Genomic DNA, 15478 nt, shown 5'->3' with positions numbered 1-15478 from the left:
TTTGGCTGGGTTGTTTTTTTTTTTTTTTTTTGTTTGTTTGTTTGGTTGTTGTTGTTTGGGGGTTTTGGGTTTTATTTTTGTTTTATGTGTGTTTTTTGTCTTTTTTTTTCTTTCCACAGATGTTAGCTGTTTTGTATGGGAATAAAAGTGTTAGTTTGTGAGTTTCTTGGAAAAAAATTAAGAGCTTTGAATGCATAAGATGCGTGAATTGAAGCGCCAGAGGACATTGGTGGAATGTTAGGTGAAACCCATAGGGAAATAATTCAACAGCAGCATCTGGAGAGGAACTGTATGTGGCTTTAGGGTTTACTTTTAATGTAAGTAGTTAAGATGAGATTAAATAGAGGTGTTAGTATGTGAGAGATGGGGGAGCAAGGTAAGTGATGAAGGTCTATCATGTGAAACACTAGGATTAGGAAAAAGATTTAACAGAATCCACAGCTGATTACAGCTGAATTTTTAAAAGCCTGGAAACATTATTTGACTTGAACTACGTGTTGGTTTCATATAAAGCAAAACAGCTAACATAAAGAATTTACTGGGGAGAGGAGAGAAGATAGGCAATTTCCTTGGCCCTGCTGTGTTTTACTTTTGCCTGAATGGTATGAAGACAGAAAGTTAAGCTTCTGAGCCAGCTGGCTGTTGACTATACAGCAAGGAATCAACCGGTGATTGTCAGTTGACTCTTGTCTCCCTGCTGTTTTGTTGATATTTAGGACTTGATTCAATTGTCAAAGCACAGTTTTCTGGTGCCATGTGAGATGCCCTAAGGTAGCTGAGATGTCTTAAAAGGTTAGCAGATCTCAGGATTTATGGGAGAGCTGTTCCCTCTGATGCAACAGCTGGAAGTCGTGGGATGCATCTCAAAGGCACTAGGTGCCTGTAATTAGCCATCTGACTTGTGTTCCTTACTTCTGAGTTGTTTCCTACACTTTTCAGCATTGCTGACAGTGCTGAGAAGCAGCTTGATTCAGCTGGCCATGTTTCATCGCTGATCCCATTTATAATTCCCTATAATACCCTACTTTACCTGCAGCTACCAAAAAAGGCACAGATTCTCTGTCCTACATGCTGGGCTTAGGAAATCTCAAGACAGAATATGTGCATATATAAATTTTCTTTACTGAAATACCTAGCACACATAAGTTCAGGTGTCTTAAAATTCCAGTTGATTCCTGCCATTAAGAACATTCTGGACATTTTGAGCTTAGTGAATGGTATGGCTGGATTGCCGTTTAGTGCCTACGTTTATTATCTATCATCAGAGTTTAGAACAATTCTTTGGTCAAGATTATGTGTCATGGTAAAATGAAACTACAGCTAATGGCAATATTATTAGATATTTCTTATCTGTTTTGTGCTTAGCTAACACTGACCCACTGGTTTTATTACCAGTTTTGCTGTAACACACATTTCTTTCTCATCTGCTGTACAACTTACTGTCTAAAATACAGAAGTGGAAGCAACAAAAAACTAGGAAATCTCATGATTTATTTTGTCTTCTCAAATAGTCTGAAGTGATATGATCTCATTTTGCTTTTGTCTTGGTTTCTCCAGTATTGGTCCATTTTCTTTGGCTTGTTCCACCACACTGTTTTCTCATTTATGTGATAAGAACGTGTTAAAATCTTATTGCTTTACTATTTAATGTAATAAATTAGAAATTTATCCAGTTCAGCAGAAGCTGTGACATAGTATTATGAGTACTTTCAATAAGCTCATAAAAACTGAAAAAAAAAATTGTAAATGTTTATTTTAAAAATAAGACATTATATCTGTCTTTTTCCCCCTAGATTTCATATAAGAAAAGTTGCCAATAGCTTTAATTATTATCATTTAAATGGGCCAAAAATGATATTCTTTAAATATGCTCATGTATGACTGATTCTGTTGTGAAAATGGAACATTTTTATAGCATCAAGAATGGTGTGGTATTCAAGATGGCATAATTTCCTTCTTATTGTTGTGACATAAAGTAATACTTTGCAGATGTTATTTTTTTCTAAAGAGTTTAATAATTTTAAAGTCTCCTGTAGGATGAGTTTCCCGCAGTGGCTAAATAAATAACTATTAAACTACTGTAATTTTTGTCAGTGTCTTTTGGGAAGAGAGCTTGGAAAACATAGAGTTGACCAGCTGTACCTGAATTAAAGATTTTTTTTTGTCTTTTAGGCACTGACTTTGTACATAGAAGGTGATTTTGATGACAATAATAATTGAGAAAAGTTGGTTTATTTCCAACTTTTTGCTTGAGTTCTTATGCATATCTATGCATAACTCACTTTGATGATGAGGTATTCAAAGGGATTTATCTGCCAGGGTGGATGGGCTGGCTTGTCAATATATTTGTTTACCTGCTTCCCCTTTTCCCCTCCGCCAGTATCCCAAAGCATTATAAAGGGCAAATTACTTTCACATGTTGGTCTTGTAAAGATGATCATGCCTCTGTTTTTTCATTGTGTGTGGAAAAACACCACGCTTTCTGCCTTCTAGAATTCTATCTTCAGTCTTGCCTGTAAAACACTATATATCATAAATAATAGTAAAGGAAAGTGTGGGAGGTTTTGGCTCCAGTGTCATCAATATGCTGTTGATCTCAGTTCTCTATATTCTTTTCATCCAGCCCAGATGGCAGAATATAATTGCTTTTCCAGGATTTGACCAAGATAGGGTTATGGATGAAAACGATTTGGCTGCAAGTCGACTTGGTTAATGGAGAAAGGCTGCTTGTTAGCCAAGGGAAGCATTTAGGGAAATAGAAAAAGGTAATGTATGCACCATGGCCTGAAAATACATTTTTAACTTTTGCTGAAGTGACTGGTTGTAGTGACTGAAGTGACTCTTAGTAGCAACAGAGTCCTCTAGTTACCATATTATAATACTATTGCAACACAAATCTACCTGTGTTGTCTGTGGCTGCCTAAGCCCCTGCTACCATCTGACCTTTATGATTTTAGGTTGTATGAACTGTCATCTGTTTAAATCTTTGTGATTCTACATGGTCTGCATTTGTCAAAAACAGCAACAAATGTTGTTTTAGAAGATGACAAGTCATCAGTGATAATTCAGAAAGTTCAGACTCATACAGGACATTGGGGTTTTTTTTGACAGATTTGATATTTTTGTTTGTTTGTTCTGTCAGATTGTGAATGATTAAATAAAGTCATGAATATTAAAGAAGTGATTTCCCTGTTTTCAAAGATTGTGAATAGTTTTTGGACTTGATTTTATCCTTCTATTTGTCCTGGAATGCTACCATTTTTTGACAGAGAATCCAACATCATGACAGAGAATTTCTCATGGTTTGCAGTTGCTCTTAGAAGTAATTTTTGCTATTCACTATTTAAAATGAGTAACTTTATGCAATTCAAGTGTTCACTTTTCTTACCTTTGTTTACTAAAGGTAATTATCTTTACATCGTAATAATTTATATATATTTTTTCCAGTATACTTTCACTGGCTTTGTTTAAATTGAGATATCAAAATCTTAGAAGCAAAATAAGCCTCAAACCCAATAAAATATGTAAATTAATAATAAATCTAGAATGTAGATATTTAGATGCCTCTATTTTGCCATAATATTTATTCCTAATATTTGAAATAATGCTAGTAATTATATTTTGGGCAATAATAATATTATGTATGTTTTGTCATGAATGTTTATATTTTGAATATGTCATGAATGTTTATATTTTGAATAGGTAACCTTAATAGAGATACTCTTTATCATTATGTAAGGTAGAAAATAAAGCTTTTACTATTTTTCTATCCAGGATAGCCATTACTGTTTACCTGAGATAAAACTACCAGTTAAATTGTATTTTGCCATTTCACTGCATCTGTGCTTTGCACAGTTCTGGGGGTTGAAAGCAATATATGCAAGGTTATGAAGCAAGGACTTAACTGAAGCTAAAGAACTGGGCTAGCAATTCATGGTTTGATATACTGCCCAGTGTAGTAGTTCAGTGGAGGTCTTCAGTCTTGGAAGAAATAGTTTTGCATTCTGTGTTCCCCTCAAATAATGGAGAGATCAAGAAGAAAATTCAGTTTCTGAGAAAACTGAGAAAATCATAAAGAAATACAAGATGATATTGTTGTGAGATCAGTATGGTAATCCATGTAATTTGTTTGACTAAGAGTACTGGTTTCAGAATGCATTCCCAATCCTCAATATGATGAAATAACCATGAGGAATTTCTAATCCTGTCTATTGCTTCTGAACTCACCGGGAGAGGATAATGAGGAGTAATCTAAGAATGGACACCAAGTTAGTCTTTGATGGGATATGAGAAGTGCAATAGAAAACAGCACTAATCCTTTCATGTATTTTAAAAATATTCTAGCAAATTATTAGAGCTTATTCTCATGGTTTTAACATAAAAGTGAAAGTGGACACAGTGCTGGAATATATGACTACTCTTTCAATTAAATGAAACAGAGACAGGGTTTCAGTGTTTGTGTATTCATAGTTCAAGCTGAGTTTGCTTGAACTGGTTATATGGAGCAGATTATATGTTGGAGACAGCTGCAGGTTGAGTTTTTTTGGTGTTTTTTGGTGTGGGTTTTTTTGCTTGCATCTCAGAATGGCTAAGCACATCCACTGTAAGTGAAAGGGTGAACTCCAAATCACGGAAAACTATATTCGGCATGTTTCACACAAAGTGTGTGCAAGTTGACCTCTTCTCATCTTGTATAAAGGAAAATAGGGAAATTGAGGAATTCCTTCTCTTACTCCCTTTGTTAGACTCCTGCAGCAATTACATTTTTAACTGTAGCTCTTTTCAAAAGGTGCTACTTTGTGTTGGACCTGAAAATCAAAGTTGATATTTACTTGCTTTGCCATATCTTGTTACATTTTGCTAAGACCTGGGAGATGCTGTGCTGTGAAATTGTTTTGCACACCTAGTTGCCCCTCTGGTCCTTCTCTGTGATCAGTAAGTGATTTACCACAATTATATATCATGCCTCGTTTTTCTCTTTTATGTGCAGAGCTGCATTTGTATCATATAGGGCTATTTTACTGTTGGATTTGGGTGTATTTTTTTGTTTCTTGTTTGTTGCTTGAACAGGACATTGTCCTTTGAGATTGCTCTCAGAGTATCTGATAGCTGTAGCCTCCACTGAGTCAGGAGATGGTGAATCAGGGTGGGAGAGAGTTAATATACAAAGCACTGACTTTCAGATGGAACTTAAAACTGCTGCTGCACTAATCTGGAACGTGATTTTACTGGCATCCATCAGCAATGCGTCTGTTTACAGTGCTAGGCATTAACAACTACATTAACAACTGATAAAAAGGGGTGAAAATAGAAATAAACCACATTCTTCTCCTGGCGTGTATGACTTGGGGTAAAGAAATGCCCAATGAGTATATATCTGAACTGGATGTCAGGGAGTAAGGATCAGATACTGCAATCAACCCTTGAATAAGAAATTCTTTCAGTTCAATTGTCAGTGAGCAGCAAGGGCCATCAGTTCCTGAAGGGAGTGGGCCTGATGGTGGTAACAGGGCTGGCAGGTCACCAACCAGGGACCAGTCCCACAGTAGCTAAGTGAGGTGAACAGGGTAGCCCTAGAGGTAGCAGCTGGGTTCAGGCAAGAGTTCTAGTCTTTGGGCAAGTTTGTGGTGATAAGGGACCTCCAAAGTTAGAGATGGGACTACAAGTCAGTGAGTTAAGGTAAAGATTTGTTCTCGTGGTGGTAATCAGGGACTATCAGGCAGGTCCATAGTGATGACAGATGTTCAAATGTAAAACTGGGAAGTCAGTCCATGGATCAAGGTCTGTATCAATGTGGATCTGCTGTTTACAGATCAGTTCTGCGAAAACGAGGCAAGAATTCACTTAATCTACATTGCTTGTAATGCATAGCTTGAATAGAAATCATACCAGTTGCTCCAAACAGATGCTCTGAAACAGGAATTCAAATCCTGTTATTGAAGTGATGCTCCTTAAATATCTGTATGATATGCAATATGTTGTCTTTCATATACCTGGAATTTGATTGATATTTCAGGTGCTGGTTGCTGTATTTTGGATTTGTATGATCTGCTACAAGGGATAATGTTACTCCTGTCTCCTGTGTATTTATGTGTATTCCATTTTTTTCAGTGAAGAAGATCTTAGCAGCAAAGATGAAATGCAGGAGAGGGATGGATTTGGAATCAGGAAGTAAGGGTAAACACCTAATGTAGAATGACAAACAGAATATATTACCTATGGAGTTCTTGGAGGAACTCAGAAATTCCTCTGATTTCTCTTGGTAACTCATCATATGATGTATAGTTCACCTGAGACAGATGGCTGCTTGGGATTAAGGCATTTGAATTAAGACATAAGACTTAAGTGTCTACAACAGCTGAAATTCCTATTATAGCCAGTGCAGGTCTAGAACAGGACTCAATTGCCTAAACATAGGTGCCTAGTGCCATCTGAAACACCTAGACATCATTATGGGGTAGGCATATCCTGTACACTGTAAACTGCAGGAGGCTATTTCCTTCTGGAGTGGCATACAGTCAGTCTTCAAGCAGTTGGATAAACCTGGTGACTGAGATCATCAGCCACTAGGTGTGAACTTCAGGAGACCTGGATTGGTCTTTATTGCACTCAGCCATATTAAATAGATCTCCTTCAGCTGCAATTGAAATTTAGACATCTTCATGAGGGGCAACATTTCTAAGGTCAGTTCAATTATCTAGCAGATGTGTCTCATGCCATTTAAGATGTCCTGTGGTGTATAGACATCTTGAGAGATTTGAAATGAGACCTACGGTAAATGGACAAAGTGAGACCCGTGCACCTCCTGAACTGCACTTGGAGGCCAGAACATTTAAGTCTTCCAAAATAACTCCAAATGCATATGTTTATTCAGCAGGAATGAGATGAAGTTTCTTAACCTTGAGCTGAATACTACTCTTAAACCTTGTCTTCTGTAGCTTTGGAATTCCGGAAGGAATAGCAATATATAAATGATATTTTGCCTTTTATAGTGTTTATGTTCTTGAGTAGTGTAGTTCTTTCTGTATGAATTCTTTGTGCGTGTTCTTGAGTAGTGAGTTGAATTTTCTATTTGTGTAAGATTATTCTTCATACAGCCACTTTTTTTTTACAGTCTCTGGAGCATTCCCTGTTAATGTAATTTGTTATCTTTTGAACTGTCAGTTCATTAGAATTCTGCTCAATAGGTACAGTTCTTTTAATGAAACATTAATTTCTAATTTCTAAATAAAGTAATATTTTTTCTTACTGTTTGTCAGTTAATATTATTTCCATTTCATCAGCCTAAGCATTTGCAATGTAGCTGAATTCCTGTGTTTAAAGTCATGTTTCTTCTATTTTCATATGAATGACTTGTATTTTATTGTAAACAACCCTACAATAAGTGTACTAGCAGATTAATTGATAATTAATGGAAATGACAGTAGAAACATTAGAGCTACTACTTTACAATAGAAATCCATACAGTGAATTATCAATCAGTTCAGATAACCTCTTGATGTATGTATTCAGCACTCTTTCATGAACTCACACACGCCCTCTAATAGAAGTTGTGAGTACATTCAAATTAAATTTGAAGAGCTGGACTAAAGTAATACCTGTAAATTTAATCCCCAGTATAAGAGAGACATAGACCTGCTGGATTAGATCCAACAAAGGGCCATGAAGGTGATTAATGGACAGGAGCATCTGTCATATGAGGAGAGGCTGAGAGCTGTGAGTGTTTAACTTAGAGAAAAGAAGGCTCAAGGGGATCTCATCAATATGTACAAATACCTAGTGTAGTGAATAAAGAATATGAAGTCATCAACAGGAAAAGCAGCAATGGACACCAAGTAAAGCATAATAAATTCCACATAAACATCGGAGAAGCCTTTATTATTGTGGCAGTGGTAAACACTGGAGAAGGTTACCCAGGAGTTTCCATCCATGAAGCTATTCAAGAGCTGACTGAACATGATTCTGGGAAAACTATATATTACTTATGTCTCACAGGTGAATCTTCCCCATTTTCCCCCCAGTTAACTTGGGAATGAAATATGTTTTATGCCTACCTTCCGGTAGTGTGAGCTTTATAAACAAATCTCTGCAATGCCTCTTCAATTGTTATTTAATTGTGCACTAAGATTCTAATTTCTTCCTGTTTATTTTCACTATGCCTTGTAAAGTTTAGAGACATCTGTGTGTTCAGAAGATTGACCACTGTTTTCTTTATTTTCCTTCCAGCAATCATATCATCTATCTCATAACCTTTTCCCACTTTTGGGGCATATGTCCATGTTACTGCACACGTGCTTGCGGAGTTACGATGCCACATCCTTGGTGATCCTCGTTTAAAGCATCTTTCCTGAATTCTTCCTTGTAGGAGATGGACCTACCTTTGTTCAATTATCCTCTGTTCCAGAACATCACCTTGTGGAAAAAGGAAAGCAGAGCCTCATCTTTGCTTGGTTAGAAATACTGAGAAGACTTGAACCTCCAGATACTTCTCCCTTGCTTTTGGGTCCTTCCAGCTACTTTTGAGCAGCTCTGGGTAATATTTGCCAGTGCTGTTAGTGCCCATATGAATGAGCTCCATGGAATAAAAATCTGAAGGATTAATAAATTCTGAAGGAACCTCAGCATGTTTACTAGAAGTAGTTAAAAGAACTGTGTTTATTTAATTTGATTAAGTTTATGGTCATGTTAAGAAGATTATACTGCTCTAATTAAGGGTTACTAGGGTTTTCTATAATAAACTTGAATTTCCAGCTATTTATAACTCAGGGAGAATGTTTCCATACAGAAGTTTGGCATTCAGTGTCTCAAGTTGAACAGCATGGTTTTTCTTTTTTTTCTTAAAGACTCTTTGGCTGCATTCTGATTTGAGGGAGGCATTTTTTTGTGGTTTTATATGCTTTTTGTTCTCTTTTGGCAAGGCTTGATACATGGGAAGCACAAATTTTCCAGGCTCTTAGTCTTTTATGTCAACTATTTCCTTTTTTTGATATTTCAAACATCGTACTCTAGTGGTCATTACTCTTTAACCGAGCAATATATAATTCAATAAGCATTCACCTCTAAGTATCAACTCTAACTACTTTTTATGCTTTGTTACATAAAAATACTTTATATAATACAATTCTGTTTTATCTGAAAAAAGAAGAAAATATTTACCTGACATATTTAGTTTAATGTAAGTACTTACATACTTCTGTAAGGTTCACCTTTGTAAGATTCTCTTAAAATATAAAACTTATTTTTAATTTTTCTATTTATTTATATTTTCTATTTATTATCTGTAGAACATTTAATGCCATATTTAAAGGTGTAGAAATTATCTAAGTTTATCATTCTGATTCTGAAAGTCCTTCATTTTACCTTGGTGCACATTTGGAATCCTCTAGTTAAGAGTCTGAGGAACTCTGTGCCTCAATTCATGAACTCTGAGTCCTGGTTAAGGTCTAATCATTCAGACAGTAAACAGAGAAATGTCTAAACTCTGTATAAGTGCTTAAAGGCTTCAGTTTGTTCTGTGAATTTTAAGCTTGTCTAGTGAATGCATATGGCATTGAGCCTGGCACAGAATGTGACTGATGGCTCAGCTATCTTCAGCTGTGTTTCAAGTGATGTCCACATATTCTGCAAGTGTGGTATTGTGATCAGAATAATTCCCAAGAATGCAGAGAGTCTCTTTTTTTCTTCTTAACAGCATTGTCAAGTACGTATCTCCTGATGTCTTGGAAGATTATGCACTGTAAATGCATAAATGGTACAGAGGGCCTGAACCTAAGTATTCTACTTCTCTTACACTTGCTTAGTAATCTGAGCTTCAGCTATGCAGCACGAGAGAAGCTGTTAATTTTGTTGGGGAGAAGGATAGCCAGAACAGAATTTGTGAGATGAGTAAGAACCTGGCTGAGGAGAAAATAAGAGAGAATGTAGAAATCAGGTTTAGTAGACTAAAGAGAAGTGGCTGGTGGAGTTCCTCAGGTCTTCTTTGTTTTTTAAACCCTTCTAATACTAATCTACATTTCTTGAGATGATGTGTGTTGTGTTACAATAAGGCAAAGGTGTTCGTCCAGATATTTCCACCAGAAAATTTCTAGGTGGTAAGATCTGCTGATGACAGGAAGACAGGAGACATTGTCAGTACCACACTGGATGTCACACAGGAGGAACCAAGTCACTTGAAAGCAGAAGCAGTCAGTGTACTATAGATGAAACAAAATGAAATTCAATGCACAGCAAGATTTTACTGGACTCAGAGACAAGATACATACTGTAAACTGTTAGTTCATCAGCTCATAGTGCAAGGATTTGTTTGTAGTACTGCTTTAAGTTTTCGCTATTGTGTTCCCTGTGAAAGTCATCCTGTGCATGATTCTCAGTGTTGTGTTCAAGAGCAATAAATTTAAGTTGGGACTGACTAATGTATAGAGAGACTATAGAAAAAAATCAGGTAATGAATGACCTGGATTATGGCTCAAAGAGTTTGTATGCCTGTAATATTAGAGTTGGAGAACAAAACTCAATACTGGAATGTCTTTCTGCAATGTCCATTCCAAACTTCTGTCCCATACATAATCCAAGGGCTACAGGTAGCCTCTGAACGGCTGTGTGAGTGGCTGCTGCCCATGCTGTAGCTGTGTGAACAGTTCTGTAAAGACAGGTTGATTGCTCTTTGACTTCAGCAAAAGTTTTATCACAGTAGGAACTGAATAGGATTTACAGGATTTGGCCTAGAAATTGAACATTTTTGCCACTGAAGTTTTATGGACATTTTTCATGTTCTAAATTAAGCTTTGGTTCACATAATCTATTTTACGTTTTTTTTCCAGTCACAGCTTTTCTCATAGCGCCGTTGTGGCAGTTGTCTTGTAACAAGAAGCATCTGATAATCATGAAATAGCCCAGATTTATGCCCACAGTGCTGAAGCAGTGCCATGTTTGTGAAAATAACTTAAAAAAAGAGAATATGCAGCAGATGTGAGTTTTACCTTCACATTTAAGTAGGTTTACACTGTCAGCAAGTGTGGGCTTTGCACAGCCTGACAGAGTTTCAATTTACCAGATGTTCCATGTGATCAAATAGATACTGTACAGCTGTTTCCCATTCTTTTTACTGGGCTCAGATAAATGCACAGTAAATGCTCTGAAATATGCTGATTGTATTTTGGCTTGTGCTGCAGGGAACTTACTGTTATCCACAGGCTCTGAGAATTCAGGGAGAAACCAAAGGTGTTGTATGAATGCTCATTGTCCATTACCATGGGGACAAATTAGCAGCCATATGGTTGAACAACCCTTATGATACTAGCCAGGGAGGAATGGGTTTTTCCTCTGTTTTTGGAGAGATTAGTGGACATATTCATGCACTGTAGAAGTGACTTCTCGTCTCTGGGCGAGCTGCTACCCCTTGACTGACAGAGTGTTGCTTCCCGTGGTGGGTTAACTCTCAGGGGAGGTGATGGGTGCAGCAGGAGCAGCTGTTTTACAGGTAGCTCCCATTAGTCCCAGCGTGGATTTTTCGCACTTGAATGGAGACACTGGGTTGGATTCTGTACTCAGTGCCATGCAGAAAACAGTGTGTCTCCAGAGCTCCTGGCAAGGCTGCCTGCATCCTTCCTGTCTGCTGCTGTAGGTGTGGGTAGCATTCCCCAAGTCTGCTATTTGACCACAGCTTTTAGGGGTCAGTTTAAGCAACTGCTCTGAACTTTTTCAGGACTTAAAGGCCCAGGGTACACTAACTGCCACATCTGTCAACTTGATTCAATAACAGAGCAGCTAAATAATAAAAAAAGGAAGTTTTCATTTCCGTTCACCTGCTTTTCTGCTCTTGTTTCTCTTTCCTCCCTCTCCAGCTCCCCATGCTCTCCTTAGCCCATTGACCTTACCACTGCCTTTCCTCCTGTCACTGTCAACCTCCTGCCTTTTCAGAGCTGCTTACACCTGGAAAATTCTACCAGGGATCTTCCTTGTTCTCTTTTAAATCCTTCTTTAAAACCTTCATCTTCAGGCAGAGGAATTACTTTCATCTTTCATTAATAATGTCTTCAGCTTTTCTTGACTGCTCTGTTCTTTTCAGATTTATAGCCTAGTCTTACAGAGAAGTAAATGTTCAGTTAAATTGAGAAAATTCAGTTAGAAGTTTGGAGGACTGGATCATTTGTTGGGAGGCTTTTTTGAAATGAGAATATTTCTCACTATGTAAAACACAATGTTCATTTATGGTTTTATGCACATTTTTGTAATAAACATTTGTGGCCTCAGTGGAGTAGTAGGACATGCACATGGGTAATTTCTGCTTTTAACTTTTATTCCCTAACTCAAGGTGTGGAACCATGTTCTCATGGATTTTTAAAGGCCATGAGCAGGCTTATGACTATGCCCAGAATCATATGAGAGGACAAGTTACAAGCTGTACTTTTCATCTTGGTGACTGTCATTGTTTTGTGTTTCAGTACTGATTTTTCTTTCAGGAATCTCAAGCATCTGGACTGCCTGAATACATAAAGATTGTAGAAGTTGGGCCAAGGGATGGATTACAAAATGAAAAGGTAATTTTTCTCTTTTTTTTTTTCATTTGTGGTGTTTGACGTGGATATCACTGTTGTTTTTATTTTGTAAAACACACCCTGCTAATCATGTTTCTTCTATTTAATCCTATAAATATACTTATGTCTTTTCATATTAATAACTGTTTTTTATACTAGAATAAAAGTATATTACTCTTCAGCCAGACGTTAAATCGTATAAATTCTTTCTATACTTGGTTAATGAACCAAGTTACTCAACTGCCATTTCTTTTTCTGGAATTTCTCGTGTCAGTTATTAACATTGTCATGACATAACTGGTAAACTCCATGAAATACTGATTACCCTTATAGTATGTGTTTGTGCTACAAGTGCTACTATGGTAAGAGTAGTACAGTATGTTTTATCATACTTACTGCTGAACAGGCATAGGACCAAATCCTGGAAATTAGTTTTTTTGAAATTACTATTTGCCTGAAGGGTGGTAGGGAAGAATGGAAGAAAATTAAAATATACTATGTAAAACAGGGTATATGTATCAAAAGAGTCATGTGCTTCCACAAACAGGAGAATAAGCTTCTGTGTATTGTTGCTACAGCTATTGAAAATATTAGCAGTATTAATGGAATTACTCTGCCTCAGCTGTGGAGCTTTGTTCTCCCGTTTTTCTCTGGTTGGACTATTCTGTGTTACTGTTTCCTTTGTTACTTTGCTAGGTTGGTATTTGGTTGCTAACAATTAGTGAGGCCAGATCTATAACCAGTTACACAGAAATGCTTCCTCCTTCTTTTGTGGTGGACAAAAACTGGAGTAATACTGACTGCCTAGTGCTTTCCTTGTGCTGTATCGTTCTACTGTCAGGGAACAGTATAGTTATGGTGTAATGTGTGAATACAGTTCATTATTTTTAAAAGTAAATATTAATTATGTACTGAGAATGTTCCACCTACAGAAGTTTCTTACTGTATGAAATACTTTACTATACTGTGTCTCCATGTCCATAGGTGATAGTCCCAACTGACATCAAAATCGAGTTAATCAACCGGCTTTCTAAAACAGGCCTGCCTGCAATAGAAGTGACCAGTTTTGTTTCATCCAAATGGGTGCCTCAGGTATGTAAAATCATCACCACTGTTTCAAAGTAAATGCCATTCCATGTAGTGGAGTTTTTCAGTAGTACAGACTGTATAATTATGCAGGAGAATGGCAGAGAAATAATGTTTTGTTGTAAAATTGTTGTCAGATGTTGTTTACTCAGCTTTTTCAGATTAGCTGAAGCTGGACTATTTATTAAAAAGTAGTCAGTTATAACTGAAGCAAAAGAAGTAAGCTGTGCAGAAAGCTGGTTAAATTCCTAACTCATCAGCAGTAAGAGTAGGTTGCTCTAGTAGCGAAGGGGAAAGATTTTTGATTAAAGGGCAGTCCAACAGCCTGTGAGAGAAGAGCAGATCTGGAGAGGGTAACCAGGCCAACCAGTACACGTACTCCAGTGAATCCACAGTCTGGGAGATATGGTCAAGATCCAGTCAGTATGGTGTGGCCAAGCAAAGGCTTGGCTGCCGCTGTGCAGCTGCGCTGTTTCTCAGGAGTGGAGAATGCATGAGAGCTTAAAAGCTGCTGTGAAGTTGAGTGAAAAGGAAGGGTAGACCACATTGACTTCTTAACATAGCCTATGCTCATCTGCTTTCCAGTGGTTTAGTGATGAGCTCCAAGGCTGATTGAGGCTTCTCAAGTTGCTCTTATAAACTCTTGGAAGCAACACCAATTCAGATCCCTAGAATCAGGGCAGGAAAACCTTTATGCACAGGGCATGTGCAAACCGAATAAACGTCTCAAGAGTGCTCCCTAGCACCAAACTAATGCAGTAGACACACCCAGCCATGTAGATTGTATGGAGAATCATGGAAACTTAACTCTGTCCAGAAGCCAGCCACCCCTTTTTAGTATTTGCTGCACTTGGTACACTTCTGTGTATCTATCCACCATGCAGTCCTCCTTTTCAAAACACTAATACACATATTTATACAAACACATACTTACATGTTGAAGGATGTTAAGGAGAGATGTTGCAGATTCTGTCCTGATTTTGAATTTGCTGACAAAAGGGCAGTGACTTTTTGCAATTAATAATATAGAGAAAATACTTTCCAATCAATGTTAATGTTGTGTTGTAGAATAGAGGCAAAGAAAGTACTTGTGTTTCTGTGAACATTCAGTTGTAACTAAAGAATTGGGATGGTGACATGTCATTAATTTAATGTTGTTCTTACCTTTGTTCTGCTCTTCCAAATAGTCATCAATGTAAAGAAGAAAGTTAGCATAGTTCTTTTTTTTCCCGTTTTTCCCTAAATGACATTTCATTTTCCACATTTGGAAGTGTGTTTGATGGACCTAAATTTGAGACCTTTGTATATGTAGTATTGGTAGTAGTAAGGCATGTTCGTTATTTTGCAGTTCTGGCACTTTATCAGCAGTCATACTGAGTTTTGATGAATCATAATTTGCATATTGTTTTTCCAAAAGTAATATTTACATTTGATGCAATTTGGGAGAAAGCCTAGCTTTCTGAAGTCAGCAGCAAAATTATGTTGCCATTTAAAGTGCCAGGTTTTCATGTGAGATTTAACACTGCAAATTCATACTTAGTCCTCAAGCATATGATGTAGATCCTATTTGTGCAAACTTCACTGTTCCCTGCAAGTAAGAAAACAAGTTAATACTTGTCTATGTAATTTAAACTAATTTTCAAGAAGTTACACACTTGTTTACACATTTGAGTGCTTACATGTAAAGAAAGCACAAGTTATTTGCAACATAAAACATGAAAGTAATTATTTTGAGAAAATACTTCAATTTTAAACATATATTGTTGCATATCTCCTATCAAAATGTATATAATATTTGTCCATTTTTAAACTGAGAATACATCCTGGGCCTGGACTGTATTCCAGGCTTTCCTCAG

At 37.0% G+C, this 15478-nt stretch overlaps 1 protein-coding gene across 1 annotated transcript in view; it reads left to right on the top strand.

Annotated features, from left to right (window-relative positions):
• The window catches only part of HMGCLL1 (3-hydroxymethyl-3-methylglutaryl-CoA lyase like 1), a 73326-nt gene that overhangs the window by 9976 nt on the left and 47872 nt on the right, over positions 1 to 15478 (top strand). The window contains exons 2-3 of the mRNA XM_054383561.1: positions 12462 to 12539; positions 13521 to 13628. Coding sequence (XP_054239536.1) covers positions 12462 to 12539; positions 13521 to 13628 — 186 coding nt within the window. The remainder of the gene's footprint in view (positions 1 to 12461; positions 12540 to 13520; positions 13629 to 15478) is intronic.

Source organism: Indicator indicator, chromosome 9 (assembly GCF_027791375.1).
Source record: "Indicator indicator isolate 239-I01 chromosome 9, UM_Iind_1.1, whole genome shotgun sequence".
Classification (NCBI taxonomy): Eukaryota; Metazoa; Chordata; class Aves; order Piciformes; family Indicatoridae; genus Indicator; species Indicator indicator.
Note: the sequence above shows the minus strand (reverse complement) of the source record. Positions and strands in the feature narration are given on the sequence as shown.